The 17355-nt window shown below is 43.2% G+C and overlaps 1 protein-coding gene and 1 pseudogene across 4 annotated transcripts in view; both read left to right on the forward strand.

Annotated features, from left to right (window-relative positions):
- Positions 1-1941: 1941 nt before the first annotated feature.
- pip5k1bb (phosphatidylinositol-4-phosphate 5-kinase, type I, beta b) overlaps positions 1942-17355 on the forward strand; it is a 37608-nt gene continuing 22194 nt past the window's right edge. Inside the window, exons 1-3 of one of the 4 annotated variants that reach the window (XM_061815997.1) lie at positions 1942-2240; positions 15373-15474; positions 16430-16498. In XM_061815997.1, the coding sequence (XP_061671981.1) occupies positions 16430-16498 (69 nt within the window). In that variant the 5' untranslated portion in view covers positions 1942-2240; positions 15373-15474. Of the gene's footprint in view, positions 2241-4203; positions 4245-10416; positions 10613-15372; positions 15475-16429; positions 16499-17355 lie in introns of those variants that run through there. The other 3 variants (XM_061816001.1, XM_061815999.1, XM_061815998.1) reach the window with 3 other exon arrangements.
- Positions 6500-6618, forward strand: LOC133500070 (5S ribosomal RNA; annotated as a pseudogene).

A 17355-nucleotide genomic window follows, 5' to 3' on the forward strand; every position in this document is an offset into this window, starting at 1 on the left:
ATCCATCCATCCATCCATCCATTTTCTACTGCTTATCTAAGGTTGGGTCTCACAGTCACTTCATCCAGTTTCTTGGGGAGTATCCCGAAGCGTTCCCAGGCCAGGCTGGAGAGGTACTCTCTCCTGTGTGTCCTGGGTAATCCCCTGGGTTTCTTTCCGGTGGGACGTAACTGGAACACCTAACCAGGGAGGCACCCGAGAGGCATCCAGATCACATGCCCAAGCCACCTCATCTGGCTCCTCTCAATGCGGAGGAGCAGCGGCTCGACACTGAGCCCCTCCCGGATGACCGAGCTTCTCACCCTATCTCTGAGGGAGAGCCCGGACACCCTGCGGAGGAAGCTCATTTCGGACCGTTTGTATCCGGGATCTTGTTCTTTCACTCACAACCCACAGCTCGTGACCAAAGGTGAGGGTAGGATCATAGATCGGCTTAGCTCGTTGACCACAACGAACTGAAACAAAGTCCGCATCACTGCAGACACTGCACTGATTTTCCTGTCGATCTCGGATTCCATTTTTCCCTCACTGGTGAACAAGACCCCAAGAGCGTGTCCTTCGGGCAGGATCTCATCCGCGACTTGATGATCGGACTCCATCCACACCTCAGCTACGCTTAGACTCTGCTTCCTCATGGGAAGGCGTGTCAGTGAAATTGAGGAGATCCTTGAAATCTATCCACGCCTCTCTTAACTGGACTGTCCAAGACATGCGGCCGCAAGTCCGATGACACGACCACAAAGCCGATTGTCGAACTGCGACCTAAGGTGTCCTGGTACCAAGTGCACATGTCGACATTCTTATGCTTGAACATGGTGCTCGTTATGAAGAATCTGTGATGAGCACAAAAGTCCAATAACAGAACACTGCTCGGGTTCTGATCCAGGTAGAAGCATTTCTCCCGATTATCCCCTTCGGGATCCGGCTGTCATTTCCCACATGACCATTGAGCAGAACGATGGAGTCCCCTACAGGAGTGCTCTCAAGCACCCTCTCTAAGGGCTCCAAAAAGGGTGGGTACTTTGGACTGCCATTTGATAAATAGGCACAAACAGCAGCCAGGACTTGTCCCCCCACCCGAAGGCAGATGGAAGCTACCTTCTCGTCCACCGGGCCAACGTACAGTGTTGCATTGTGGGACAATAAATATACCCACACCTGCTCGGCGCCTCTCGACGAGTGCAACTCCCAAGTAGAAGAGAGTCCAACCCCTCTCAAGAGGATTGTACCAGAACCCAAGCAACATGTGGAGATGAGCCCGATTATATATAGTCGGAATTTCTCGACCTCACACAATACCTTGAGCTTCTTCCCTGTCAGAGTGGTGACATTCCATGTCCCTAGAGACTGCTTCTTTAGCTGGGAACCGGATCGCCAAGGTTCATGCGTTCGGCCACCGCCCAGCTCATACTGCACCCAACCCCTATGGCCCCTCCCACTGGTGGTGAGCGCACGGGAAAGGGATCCATGTAACCCTTTCGGGCTGTGCCCGGCCGGGCCCCATGGGCGCAGCCCCGGCCATCAGGCACTCGTCTTCGAGCCCCACCTCCAAGCCCGGCTCCAGAGGTGGGTCCTGGTTACTCACGTCTGGGCAAGGGAAACTTAATCAATTTCTGCTCGTCATCATTAGGGTCTTTTTTTCATGTTTTTTATCTCCTGTTTGCCACCGATGACCCTACCAGCGGCACGAAGGCCCAGAAAACCTAGCTCCGAGACTCATGATTTCATATCCATCCATTAGCTGAACATTACTAATAAATTAAAATGTTAGCCGGTATGTTGGTACATGGAGAGCTCAGTATGTTCTGATGTAAATCGTGAGATTTCAGATTTTTTTAAAGTGAATTTGAATTTGCCCTTCAGTTTTGCTACACAGTTGATTTGTGAAATTCCTTTTTTTTTCCTACCGGCAGATGGCGTAAGTGAGTCGGTTTCCAAAGTTGTGTCGCACCGCCTGGCACCGTGTGTGACAAAACACATCCAGACGCTCACTCAGTGGTCAACCCTGCCTGCTGTTATCAACCGGAGTAGTTTGTACCCGGTGGAAGTCAGTCGGGTCGCGTTAGACGTGTCCCTCACTTGAGCTTCTTCACATTTTTTTAATTCATTCATTTTTTTTTTTTTTTGAAGGAGCAGACTGCGGCAAAACGTAGCACCACCGACGAAGAAAAAGAAAACATTTCTTTTTTTTTTTTTTTTTTTTCCTACTCGTCTGCTTTCGGGAAGAGGTCGGCTAGCAGGTAAGGTTAGCTTGTATCCAATAAACCAAGCCAATAACACTCATTTACGAAAAAAGATAAACATTTACATATATTACATTCTTGTTACGTGTATCATTTTTAATACGTGTCTTGGGTAAATATCGTGACAGGTGCGAGCAGGTGAATTTACCCTTTATATGGCGTCAAGTCAACGTACCAACATTGTTTATAATCATGGGAAACTCAACTATTTTTTTCAATCACAAAATATACTTGCTGGCCACTTCATTAATGTACACTTTTACAATCTAACGCGACCCAATACTGCATCCAAAAGTCTCTCTAAAATCGTAATTGGCATAATCAAGTGAAGTATTAATTTAACAATATTGTTTGTGCTGCAGGACAGCATTCTTTTGGTTATCTTGTTTAGCTACAAGAGTGAAGATCAAGTGTGTATATTATTCTTTGTCATGGTACAATTTATGATTCACCTCTTGTATTGGATTTTATTAGATTTTGCAAGTGAGTAATTTTTTTTTAGTACAGCACCGTGTAGAGTAATTATTCTGTCTTCTGTTGTGTTTTATGGAAATGTAGTGAATGGCAATGAAAAAGGTGCAAGAGAGTCATTTGATTGCATTTTCCAAGAAGAAAATGAATGGCCTTATAATAGTAGCCCTTATAATTCATGAGAAAGCTGTTTTTTTTTGTTCACTCTCATTTCTTTCCGTGGAATGGATGAAAAAGAATAACAGGGTGATTCATGAGAAACTGGAAGTATGTCGACCCCATTGGGAAACGATGATTGACCAATGTTTTCAGTCATATTTTAGAGGAAGTCAAACAGTACTGTAATTATAACACAACAGCAATGACTTTCACCCTTCATTGTAAAAAAAAAAAAAAAAAAAATCATACTAGCTTGAATTTATAGAGTGTCTTTCAAGGGACAGCACAAGATCCATTGGTGTGTTAATATAGATCACTTTTATTGTATTGTTCAACCTAAGTCCACATCACGGATACCGAGTACAATATTTGATACGGTATTGATTTTCAGCCCTGTGACTCATTTGCTGCCTGAATGCCCATTATTTCCTTTATGGTAATGGATTTTCTGTATGATACCACATCACCATTGTGTTGTAACTATGACCATTTTTCTTCAGGATAGAAACTGGCAAATATAATCTTTTTTGCAGTTACAGGAGCAGTTTAAACATTTCAAATATTTTAAAACATATTGCTTATAAGATGCGCGTATGTTTGACTTGGAATCAAGCTTTTTACCCCCATGAAGTGGGAACTTTTATTCCTTTGTTTTATTTTTTTCCGGTTTATTTACTTTGGCGATAACTGCAGTGATGGCTTTAGTTTCAGTGAACAGTTCAATGAAGTTATATTAAAAGAGCAACAACAACAAAAAAGATCATTTGAAGGATGACTAATCATGCAAATTGGATTTGCTTGTTGCAGCAAAGTTAACCCAATTTTTGAAAGTTCGTGTAGGGTAGATTTCTTCTCTGCTGTAACAATTCTTATTTACAATAAGTAAACGCTTGGAAAGCTTACGAAGTGAAGTTTTGTCTTATTTTACAAGTAGTCAGAGGGCACATACTAAGTGGTGCTGCTCATCCCACAAATGCCAGTTCTTTACACATAAGACATCATTCAAAATAGATACAAACAGATTCTCTACATTGGATATGACATTTTTTTCTCAAGTAAATGTCACAACAGAATTAATCTAGCAAACACAATTTTTCAATCTTTTCATTCTAGGTTTTAATTGCACCCAGAATTACGGCAGACTCCAGGTTTGCGGTTTGCCCAAAAGGAGCTTCCAGTGTTCATTCTCAAATTTGCCTGGGAGAATTCATTCCGTGCTGGCCGAAATGATTTGAAATGGAAATTGTTCATGCACATGCTCTGCTGTGTCTTCAGGGTTTACACCAGACCTCCCGTGCCCCTCTGTTACTCTTTAAACTCAAGTGCGGTCCTAGTGAGCAGTATCGCCGTGTTATGTAATGCTTCCCAACGGTAAGATGTGCCACCACATGACAGGGCTGAATTTTTGTTGGCATTAACCCTATGAATCGGATTATGTGCTTTACAGTATGCGTGTCTCAGACACATCAAATGGCAGTCCCTTATAATGAATAATTGTGTTTCCTTGCTTGTTGCCTCACCTATACAGTTAAGTCTGTGTTTTATGGCAGTTAAATCAATGTAAAGTCACTGATAGTGTAGCGGTACACATGCCTGACTTTGATAAGGGCAGCGTGGGATCGATTCCTGCTCAGTGATTGTGTTTATATGTGCCCTGCGACTGCCTTTCGCCCCTTGTGAGCATAAGCAACTTGGAAAATGGATAGATAAAACAATATGCATACACAATAATGAGGCATTTGTTGACCAATTAATGCAACTACTGCACACAACTCTCACAACTTAAATCTTAGCATCAAAGTTAATGCTAACCCAGTTTTAGAAGTGTCCTGGCTGGTCCACTCATAATATAGACCACTTAAAGGGAAATTCCAGTGATTTGGAGTAACAATGTATCCAATAGGTCATGTAATATGTATTCTAGCTTGATAAATTGATGTTAAATCCTCTCTCATTTAATAGTGTTTTGAGGAGATTTTTTTCGACAATGACGAATTTTCAGGTGCACCACCATTTTTGCGAGTCACCTGACCTACGTGCGCGGATGTGACGTCTTTCGTGCCGTACCAAATGCTCGATTACATGGGACACCATAATGCCCAGCGCTGAATTCTCGGATTTATCTTCATGTGATGAAGGAATAGCAGTATCGGTTGATCGGGAAGCGCGGAGGAATACTTCCATACAGATTTGAACCCGTGGCTGTAATTAATGTTGACTGTTCGGATGTTTCTTAGGGCGGAATGACGCAGAGTCTGACGAGCGGGGGCCACCGAGTGGCGGAGGCGTGAGCTCGCTCCCCCGCGAGTGAGCTCTGGGGCTCGGCGGGGAGCGAGCTCACTGCGAGCCCCGGAACACTATTAAATGAGAGAGGATTTAACATCACATTATCAAGATAGAGTACATATAACATAACCTATTGGATACATTGCTACTCCAAACCACCGGAATTTCCCTTTAAGTAAGGGAACCAGGTAAAATACAAACCCCCCCCCAAAAAACAATGTACATGGTAGTTATTAGCCGCTACAGTGATACCTTGATCTACGAGTGCCCCAATTGGAGTTTTTCAAAATATCAATCGTCGCCCGGTAATGACTTCTGTCTGCTTTGTGATTAAACCCAAAATATGATTTACGAGTGACCTTTACAACGCCCCTGATTCTCAGAATCTTTTGATGACATCCCGACTGCAGCTGATGAAACCTCTACATTCCTTTCAATTGTGTGCTGAGAAGCGTTCTTCTCAAATTTTGGGACAATTTTTAGTGAATCTCGCGCTGTACTTGCTTGTGACCAACTAAGCCTTTCAGGAATGGTCCTTTTATACTCAATCACGACACTCACTTGTTTCCAAATTAACCTGTTCTCCTGTGGGATGTTCCGCGCAGGTATTTTTTCGAGATTGTTGTTTTTCCACAGATGCGTTTTTATTGGAGCGTATTCAGTCCACAGACTGAACTTTCTTATAAAACGCCGACCCAACTGCGATGAGCTGTAAAGATTTGAGTGCAGTCTTGTGACTGTCGGTCAAAGAGCGCTCTGTGTGTACGGCGCTTCATGGGATCCAGTCGTGATTGCGGCGTAATACCAAGCATATGAGGATCACTTAAGACAGTTACATAAGTCAGTGCGAGTTCCCAGTGATTTTTCTCATGGCTGATAATGATGTTAGGGCCCGTGGTGCCTCGTGGCTCCATGCCGGGGTGTGCCCCCTCGGCAGGATTTGCTTACACTCTGATAAAAATGCCTCACTGTACTGTACTGTGATAATGAAATATGGGCCACTTGTCATGTCACTGCATCTCTTTCACTTATGTGGACATTTTTTTAAGCACAAAAGGAATCTCGTGGTCAGCCATTTACTATCAGTATCTGCACAAGCTCTCTTTGTGTTTCTTGGCTCGTTTTTGTTTTGCCAAGAAGTCCTTCCGAGCAGATAAAATGTCCCCGTATGAAAATGTTAACTGGAAACACGTGACTGGATGAGAGGGATGAGCAAAAAGGCAGAATCAGGTGATGCTGTTTTCATAAAGAGCAGTTCATAAGTACTAAGATTTACTAGTAGTAAGATTTTGGGAATCCAGTTGATTGTGTGTAATTCATTGTTAGTCTTGAAGCAATTGGCTTACGGCCACGCTACCCTGAGAACGCCCGATCTCGTCAGATCTCGGAAGTTAAGCGGGTTTGGTCCTGGTTAGTACTTGGACGGGAGACTGCCTGGGAATACCAGGTGCTGTAAGATTCTCTCCCTGGCGAATATGCACAGGGGTTGCATCTGGAAGGGCATCCGTCGTAAAAACTGTGCCAAACAAATGTGCGTTTATCTGAGATGACACGCTGTGGCGGCCCCTAACGGGACAAGCCGAAAGAAGAAGAAGTCTCGAAGCAATTGAGGCAAAATAGAGGGGACTACAGTCCAGTCGTTGGATACAACCAGCAGAAATACTGTTGATTTATTCTCAACCTCTAGCTTGGTGTCTCAAGAAGGACAACAAGATGGGGAGTACATTGTAGTTTGGTCAAATACTGCAGTTTTCCCAGAGTTCCCTGGATAAACGGTTCATGCGCTTCCATTTCTCAAAATAAAAACCCCACAGCTACCTCAGGTTTTTCTATCACATCTTGATTAGCATGAGAAACAGGAGAAACTTGACTCAAGTGGACAATACAAATACAAAATTTGGCCGTAATCAAGACTGCGGAATGCCGGCTGGTGGAGGTTTGTGATGGGTTAATAAGTGATGGGTGTTCTCTCAAGACGGTGGCAGGCCCTTAGGCTCCTCCTCTAATGATTACTCTCGAACTGGTTAATCTTGTACTGCTTTCACCACGGAGGACTGAAACTGTCCTAACATTTGTATTGCGGGGACATTGACAACGTAGACATCCGCATTATTTTGATGAGCAGATTAGCTTTGTTTGGTGTGCCCGCGAGTTATTGACATCTCACCAAAATCGCAAATAATCTTGCCTCCATATGACTCACGAAGAATATGCCTTGTGGCCTGGACAGGTCAAACAGGCCCATGAAATCTTTATACAATACTTGATCAGTCTCTTGAAGCCTAGTTTGCACACATCTATTGTCATCTTTTGTTCATCCGCGAGAACGACGTGCTCTGTTCTCTGTTCTCGCCTTTTATTATGTTCATTCACTCATGCCTGCACTGGCCAAATGTGGCATTAGAAGATATGCACCATCAAATATTGCAACGTGTTCAAAATGCAGTTATGGTACTAAACTATCAGTCACTCCATCTTGTCACTTTTTGTCCGTTTCTGAATAAGCAAGTAACATAACACTGACGTTTGTCAGTTCTTGACAAGAAAACACACTTGGGTAACATTTCTTACATTAAATCCATCCATCCATCCATTTTCTTTTGCCGCTTATCCTCATGAGGGTCGTGGGGAGTGCCAGAGCCTATTCCAGCTGTCAACGGGCAGGAGGCGGAGGTACACCCTGAACTGGTTGCCAGCCACTCGCAGGGCACATGGAGACAAAAACTCGCACTCACAATCACACCTAGGGGCAATTTAGAGCGTCCAATAATGTTGCATGTTTTTGGGATGTGGGAGGAAACCGGAGTGCCCAACCGGAGAAAACCCACGCAGCCACGAGGAGAACATGCAAACTCCACACAGGTGGGGCCGGGATCAAACCCGGGTCCTCAGAACTGTGAGGCCAATGCTTCACCACCTGCTCCACTGTGCCGCCACATTAAATACAATACTTTCCAAATATTGTAAATATCCAGTCATAATTTATCTCCAGGTAACAATTTTCTAAATATTCTAGTTCCCAGTGCAGCTGTGCACAAATACAAATTAATTAATAATGAGATTGTTATAATTTGATCATTTAATAATGTACCAGTGAATAGTGGCAAGTGAGTGTATATAAAAAGATCACTGGCAACGCATTACAAATCAAAACTTTTGAGTTTTTATGCTCCAAACAACCCTAATTTGGATTTTCCCAATAACTCATCCTGTTATGGGGATTTGTGTAGTCACGCATTTCAGTCGAAACTCAACTGCCGCCAACAACAACTCACATTATATAATTTGCTGAAGCGGCCTGATCATCTGAAAGAGTTTTTCTACTTCACGGAACTGTGTTATGGTATGACACAGATGTGTTGAACTGCGGGACTTGCACTGTATATTGTCAACAAATACTACACATGCAAGTACTTTCATGATCTTTGAAGCGGGCTAAATCTGGATGGAACATTTGCCTTCATAATTCAACCCATTCATAATGACCGCCCCTCCACGGCCTCACCACACGCCCTTGAAAGGGCTTGCAGCCCCGATTATCGCATAATTGGGCTCCTCATTAGACCATTGGAGTCTTGCTGGCATGGTGAAAAGTTGGCAGCCTCGCAAATATTTCGATTGTTCAGTGGCGGTTGTTTGTTGTCGCCTCTGTCCTGCTTGTTGTTTTGGTCCAGCTGAGCCCGCATGCCGACCCCCTCCACCCCTGCCATTGCTGTGATAAGCCTAGGAGAGGCCGAAAACCTATGGATGAGAATAGGAGAGGATAGAAACAAAGACCTTGGCTATATCCAGCCATTTTCTTGGCCGCTTATCCTCACAAGGGTCCCGGGAGTGCTGGAGCCTATCCCTGCATTCAGCGGGCTGGAGGCAGGGTACACCCTGAACTGGTTGCCAGTCAATCGCAGGGCACATAGAGACAAACAGCCACGCTCACAATCACACCTATGGGCAATTTAGAGTGTCCAATTAATGTTGCGTGTTTCTGGGATGTGGAAGGAAACCGGAGTGCCCGGAGAAAGCCCACAAAGGCACGGGGAGAACATGCAAACTCCACACAGAGAGGGCTGGGATTAAACCAGGGCCCTCAGAATTCTGAGGCCAACGCTTTCCAGCTGATCCATTGTGCGTCGGTGGGGCAGCTGGAAATCGGTCGCCTCACAGTTCTGAGGTCCTGGGTTCAATCCCCGGACCCGCCTGTGTGGAATTGGCATGTTCTACCCGTGCCTGTGTGGATTTTCTCTGGGTGAGCACTCTGGTTTCCTCCCAAACCCCAAAAACATGCAACATTAATTGGACACTCTAAATTGCCCCTAGGTGTGATTGTGAGTGCGGCTGTTTGTCCCGACGTGTCCTGCGATTGGCAGGCAACCAATTCAGGGTGTACCCCGCCTCCTGCCCGTTGACAGCTGGGATTGGCTCTTGCACTCCCCGTGACCCTCGTGAGGATAAGCGGCTCAGAAAATGGATGGATGGATATTGACATCAATTGGTATTGGCAATTGGTCTAAAAAACATACTGGTGTGCACCTATTGCCAAAAGTTAGCCTGATATTTTTAATTTTTTTTCTCCTCCCAATACTTTTTGGTAGCTTGAGCCGTTTTAAACAGTAGAATGTCCGAGAACACATTTTCTGCAAAAAAAAAAAAAAAAAATCGCCTTCATCTGACTTTGGCACGTCTCGTGATACTTCACTGAGCAAGTACAGGAGGAACTCCCCAAGTGTTTAGAGAGTTGTTTGACCTTTTTAGTGTGCTTTGCGTGTTTTGACACAACTACAGTGTGCAACAAAGAAAACTGTGACGGTAATCGTAGAACCAGAAACAAATCTTATGGCGACAAAGAATACTCTCTCTCCTAAAGCTGAGCAAAAAGGACGTGTAGTAAAGCACCTTAAGCAAAAAAAAAGATGTTAAAATGCAACTTAAAACATTAAGTTTCTAAAGGTTTTATGACGGTGACAGTATGATTCTATTTCCCTTATTCCTAACAAAAAATCATAGTTTGGAAATCCAATCAAGGTCCACTAGCTTAGCAGAATCACTCATAAATGGAAGTAATAAACCAGTCTGGGTCGAACAGGTTGCGAGTGGATTTGAACAAGTTGTTCCTTCTTCCTCTTTTATATCATTGCGTCGTATATGATGTTTGATATGATGTTTTTCATGTCACGCAAGCAACTGAGGCAAAGTTGTATATGGCATGTCACTGATGTCATTGGTCTGCATAGTCAGTGCGCTCCAATAAAGTATGGAATTTTCTTTTGCGTCACTATGGGGATAGAGGATATTGTTTCTGTTGTCTGGCCATATAATCATCTCTATTTACCCTCCCCATCCCACTCCTTTGGCGCATTCTTGTGACTTGCTGGACATTCCTCTTCCTCGCTGCCTCTCAAGCAGAATGGAATGGTGCAGAAGAACTCAGTATGGCGTATCCACAGGCCTCTCCTAGGGTTTGTTTTGCCTTTTTGTTGTTGTTGTTTTTGTTGCCTTACACCAACAGAATGAATGGCGTGATTGTATGTGTTAAAATTGACCTCATTGTTAGTAGCAAAGACCACATAGCAGCGCTTGTTCTCTGCAGTGGCTTCGTCGTGAATATAACCTGATGAAAAGTTTGATTTTTAATTATCCAGAGGGAGGTAAGCAAGCAACTAAACACTACAAACAGAGAAACCTTTTGTTTCTGTCCTCCTCATTAGCGTCGCTCACCTTCTGTCTTTTTTTTCATCACCTGTGAAAGGTCAACTCTTCCTAGTGCAGTAAAGGTCACACACAGAGCGGTGGCACCCACCGTGGTATTGGCATTGTGGCACAACACATGCAGTCCTTCCATGGCGCCACATGACATTACATCCTCAATGTGAAAAGAACATACAGAGTTGACGACATTTGCTTCCAGGAACAGTTCCTGCTTAGTTTCGAAGACAAACACCGCAGCGGCACTCTTATTTCCTGAGAGAATACTTCTTGCACCCCCCTTCCTGCTTTAAATTCATTTTTCTCATCTCATTAGTCTGTTTCATCAATGGCTACTATGACGTGCCAAATATTTGAAGGGCGCTCGTTAAAGCTTAAAAGTCTGCAAAGGCTGAACCAAAGTGACTCCAAACAGGAAAAACAATTCATGGAGCAGCAGCTTTACGAGGAACTTCCCCGAAAGTCACAGATCCCCGCAGGGGGGCTAAGCCACGCCTACTTAGATACTTTTTGTTAAGCACCCCAAGCTAGCGATCAGAATGGCGGACGCAGTGCGGCCAAAGCACGTTATGAGCGATTCATTAGAGCGAATTCCCGATGTTTGTTTCCTTTCTGCCCATGGTATCAGAAATATCGACAAAGAGTGTACAGAAAGGCCTGAATTCCTTTCAACGGGGATATATTAATAATGTCAGGGTTTCCCAAACGGGAACGCCAGTTAAAGTTTCTCCAACGTGTTGGCCGTCTACGCGAAAGAATTGACCACCTCATAAACTAATGTTGGACATCGAATGCAATAAGATTTATGATGCCTATTGTTCACGCAAAGCAGGGTAAGTTAGCATTTTTACGCTACATAAACATGCCGATTCGAAATTATATCTACGTCCATAGTGGATCATTATTTTTGATAAATTGTGGCAGTATGTGTGTCCTCTATCGGAATGAACGTACGTACTCTACACGTGAATGTAGGCCCAAAATATTTTGATTCACGTGATGTGTTTAATCATGGAAAAGAATGCTTGAATATAATTTCCTACTTGCACACAGAGCTTTTGCGTTGTCCACAGGTAAATCATCATCATTGTACTTTAAAGCTGTTAGACCGACCAATTGAATAACTTACCTTGGAACAGACGACATGGTGCCGATTTTTCTTCGATCCGTTCAGATGGTCGTGAGGTCGGCCACGAGCATTAATCCACTGTTTGCATTTATCTAAATTACGCTTTGGGGTGGGAAACCGCACCAGATATCGTCCCGGTAATCTCTCTGGACAGCGCTCGTCTCCATTACACGTTCCCCAGCTGCATCGAATCACCATATTTCCGAATCGGATAGAAGCAGGACTATATACTCGCAATTCAGAGGCTTAACGTAATAATAGTCAGACTTTAATTTAACCACACGCTCTCTTTGTTTGTGGGTAAAAGATGGCGACTGTGGACAGCATGGGCGGAGTTCAGAAAATGACACTCACTGATTGGTCAAAAGGGAGCTGTCAATCATTCTCCCGGATCCGTGGATTAAACGGCCCATGTGAGAACCAGTTCACCCTAATAAATTGCCCTCGACATTGCTTATCCAGATCCTCACCTTTATAAATGATTTCCTAATTGGCATGTGTACTACATATAGTCCACAAAGTAGTGGAAATGTTGAATTTTTGTAGTTTGTATTCATTATCCTGCCAACTGTCCAACCATCTATGATTTTGTTCTATGGTTATGGTCTCCATGCGCCACTACCAGAGTTTCTCCCTTGAAGAACGACACAAGAATGTGTACTGTGAGAAATACTGCGATACATGTTGCAGAATGGAGCAAAAAGAAAGTATACCTGTTCGCTAAACCTTAAACACTCACTCAACTGGTGCAGAGGTCGGTTAATTGTGCGACGGTATCTTGTCTGGGTGATTGCTATTTTTAGTGAGATGATAGTGGCAAAACTCTGTATGATGTGCGCATGATGCAATTCTACACGACAACATACCTGAACCACAATAATAATAATACTAGAAATGAATTAGATTTTTAAATGAGATGAAGAACTTTACAATTAAATGATAAGAACAGTTCGCTTAGATTGTTTTCTTTGGATTTCTTCTTGATTAGAGTCTTACCTCACATTGCCTAATATTTAGTTTTTTAGATGGGGATGGTCACAGAGTCCAAAACCAGGGTTTGGTTGAAAATCCTCCTGAGTCCATGCTAACATGTACTGAGTACATCACACCCCAAAGTTATATGGAAATTTTAATTTAGTTTTTGCATCATCCTGTTCTCAAAACAAAGAAACAACCTGCTAAGCGGAAATCCTGAAGTAGTTCTTACATAACCCTAAAAATAAACTAACAGTAATGAAAATATGCCAAGCTAATACGTCATCTAATTGAATTCGGGTGGAGCGTTGCTTTTGATTCTTTTGAACAAGCCAGTTTGTCGACTCGCAGCCAATTCCAAAACATCGTATTTTCATCATACCAGACGGTCCAAAGTCTGCTTCGAGCAAGTATTTTCCTTGGCGGGACCTTTTTTGGGGGGAAAAAGCGGTTGTTTAACTTTCATTAAGAATGACTGGAAGCAGTCGCATTGTCTGTAAAGCCGCAATGAAAATATTGTAAAAGTCTTTGTTTGATGGGAGTTTTGGTATTTATTTAAAGGATGGTAGAGTTCCTGAGCAAGGCAGGTGAGATTTAGAAGACTTGAGAATAGTGCGGAGAGAGACTGGAATAATTTCTGTAAGAATGGAAATTATGGGATGATTATATGCACGGGGAGAACATGCAAACTCCACACAGAGAGGGCTGGGATTAAACCAGGGCCCTCAGAATTCTGAGGCCAACGCTTTCCAGCTGATCCATTGTGCGTCGGTGGGGCAGCTGGAAATCGGTCGCCTCACAGTTCTGAGGTCCTGGGTTCAATCCCCGGACCCGCCTGTGTGGAATTGGCTTGTTCTACCCGTGCCTGTGTGGATTTTCTCTGGGTGAGCACTCTGGTTTCCTCCCAAACCCCAAAAACATGCAACATTAATTGGACACTCTAAATTGCCCCTAGGTGTGATTGTGAGTGCGGCTGTTTGTCCCGATGTGTCCTGCGATTGGCTGGCAACTAATTCAGGGTGTACCCCGCCTCCTGCTCGTTGACAGCTGGGATTGGCTCTTGCACTCCCCGTGACCCTCGTGAGGATAAGCGGCACAGAAAATGGATGGATGGATGGATATTGACATCAGTTGGTATTGGCAATTGGTCTAAAAAAACATACTGGTGTGCACCTATTGCCAAAAGTTAGCCTGATATTTTTAATTTTTTTTTCTCCTCCCAATACTTTTTGGTAGCTTGAGCCGTTTTAAACAGTAGAATGTCCGAGAACACATTTTCTGCAAAAAAAAAAAAAAAAAAAATCGCCTTCATCTGACTTTGGCACGTCTCGTGATACTTCACTGAGCAAGTACAGGAGGAACTCCCCAAGTGTTTAGGGAGTTGTTTGACCTTTTTAGTGTGCTTTGCGTGTTTTGACACAACTACAGTGTGCAACAAAGAAAACTGTGACGGTAATCGTAGAACCAGAAACAAATCTTATGGCGACAAAGAATACTCTCTCTCCTAAAGCTGAGCAAAATTGCCTGTCCACCCTTTTGTTGTGGCCGACAACAGCAGAACTGTTGTTCGCTCCAGCCACGGGCCTCTCCGTGGATCGTTCTGGAAAAGTCTGTTGAAGCGCCCACCAGCCGGGCGGAGGTTGGGTCAGGTGAGGAAGAGAGAGAGAGAGAGAGAGAGAGAGAGAGAGAGAGAGTGAACAGCACTACAGAACAGCCTCTTCTCTCGGGCCACAGAGCAGACGGTCAAACAGGGCCGCAAGCTTATTAACATTCCTCACAGTCGTACACTTGGATCATACTTTTAATCTATATTTGTATATTTTGGTGAATATCGTTTTATAGTGTAAAAGATTGCGTTGAATGTAATGCTCAACTTATTTGTCTCTTTATAGCAGTGCTAAATAGCTCGTAACATTGTAAAAGTGCTCTGAAATGCAGCTTTTTGGGTCATTTACATGCAGGTGGTGAGGCTACTGCAGACTTTCCTTATCAGACAAAGGCAAAATGTTGCTTTTGTTTCTCTGCATCTCACCTCGTGCCTCAAATGCAGTCCTCGCTCGCTCAGATAACACTGCGGCGGTGCATTTAACACACACTTTATACTGGAACCTCTGATCTCAAACACAATTGACGCCGGTCAGAGAATAGTTGTTCCAAAATCGGATCCACATGGAAAAGAATCTTTGTTATATGCGTGCTAAAACTGGTGCCATAATCAACGCTAACTGCGAGAAGCCTCAAAACGGGAGTTTTTCCTTTTCCCAAAAATACATATGGACAGTTGTGAATTGAGGAAAGGGGACTCTGAATTGGAGTTACCCCCTGAACATTACATAATACCAAGAGATGGTTGTTTTTAGTTTGCCACCGACCTTAACTGACAGTTTCTGCGTCTCTGTTCCTTCTCAGGATCCCGACATACGTCCCCAACTGCGGATAAACGTTCAACCTGGCAATCAAGACATGTTGCCCTAGTGGCTGTGTGACGGACGAAGCTTTTCCTTAAGCAAGGTAAATATTAGCCATGAAACCGATGAACATTTCACTTGCAGGTCATGACTGGAAACGCTGCAATTAATTTTCTTTTCAATAAAAAAATTGTTAAATTAACTCAAGAGCATGTACTTTATGACATCAATTGTAACAGCAACAAGTGAATTGTCACACATGCAAGACCTCATGACAGACTTCAAATGACTGAGATGTGATTTATTTTCAAGTGGAACTGGAACTTGGAACGGAATCCTGTTCTTACAAAACGTCGAAAAAAAGTTGCCACACACACTAGTGTACAGTGAAGAAAAGAAGTATTTGAACACCCTGCTATATTGCAAGTTCTCCCACTTAGAAATCATTCATCGGAGGTGCATGTCCACTGTGAGAGAGATCATCTAAAAAGAAAAAAACAGAAATCACAATGTCTTGAAAATGACTTTATCAACGATTTATTTGTGTTATACAGATCATATCAGCTGGATATGATGAGATGACTAAATATTTTTGTTTCACAGTCATAATGGCCCTCTGAGGGAAATTGGAACAACAATGTGTCCCCACGAGAAAAAACAGTTTGACACCCCTGCTCTACAAAATAACAACAAACAAGCAATCGACTATTAAAACATAACATATAAACTACGGAGTTTATTGGTGTAAAGAATTCATCTGTATCCTGATTTGGTCTTAAGTCACTCGTTTCAAGTCGTGTACTGGTGTCATTTAGAGAGGTAATAAAGCAGGTTATGCATCCGGACATTGTCTGCTGTGATTGATCTGTTCCCACGGCAACCTTGTCTCATGTCATTCGGCGCCACCCTTCACTCTCTTCTGATTCCAAATATGGTCACACAATAAACAAGATGATGATTCACTCATTTTGTACAACTCTGATTATAATATACAATAGAGTCGTCTTTTATGATAGAAATTTGTCAATAAATGAACTCATGATGAGTGACCCTTTCAGATGTCAACCACAACAGAAAATGGGATTGGCGGTGCTTGGAGTTCCAACAGAGAAAAAACATACAAGAAGGTAATCAAGTTAGCCTTCTCACATATTGTGTTTTTTTTTTTTTTTTTTTTTTGGACAAAACGTGAACTAGCATTTTTAACGTTTATTTTGGCCGAACAAGTCTGAGAATTTTCCCCGTGAGCCCGAGATTCACACGAGTTTGTCTAAATGCATTTACGACACATAATGTCCCGAACCTTGCACTGCTCTCGTGCCAGAGATCAGTCAAGTGCTGGTCACAGGTTTGACGTCACTGCTTATGTGAACTGTTTTTTTTTTTTTGTCATTTGTTTTTTGTTTTTTTAAGATGACGTCATTGCAAGGCTTCTCAAAATGGCTGCCACTGTTAACATTGCAAATACTTCTTTAAAATGTGGTCAAAGCTCACCTTGATGCTACCCACACAACATGACTACTTACGATATATATTTTTTTTTATATACCTCAATCTTCTTCAGCAGTTTTGGATATTTTTTGTAAATGTTCCATGCTAAATAGTTTCTTAAATGGATTTCAAAAGAGCCATTTTGATGTAATTTTGAGACGACTAGCAGTCTGTCTTATTGATTAATAGAACTAATATATTCGAGGGTGAGTCACTGATGGTGTAGTGGTACACGCGCCTAACTTTGGTGTGGGCATCGTGGGATCGATTCTTGCTCAGTGACCGTGTCGATATCTGCCCTGCGACTGACTGACGGCCAGTTCAGGGTGTAGTCCGCCTTTCGCGCAAAGCTAGCCTGGGATTGGCTCCAGCTTTCCCGTGACCCTTGTGAGGTTAAGCGGCCTGGTTAATGGATGGATGGATGGATGGATATTTGAGGGTAAAAATGTTCCCATCATAACATTTTTGATTTTACATTATGACATTGGCGGCA

Source organism: Syngnathoides biaculeatus, chromosome 4, assembly GCF_019802595.1.
Source record: "Syngnathoides biaculeatus isolate LvHL_M chromosome 4, ASM1980259v1, whole genome shotgun sequence".
Lineage (NCBI taxonomy): Eukaryota > Metazoa > Chordata > Actinopteri > Syngnathiformes > Syngnathidae > Syngnathoides > Syngnathoides biaculeatus.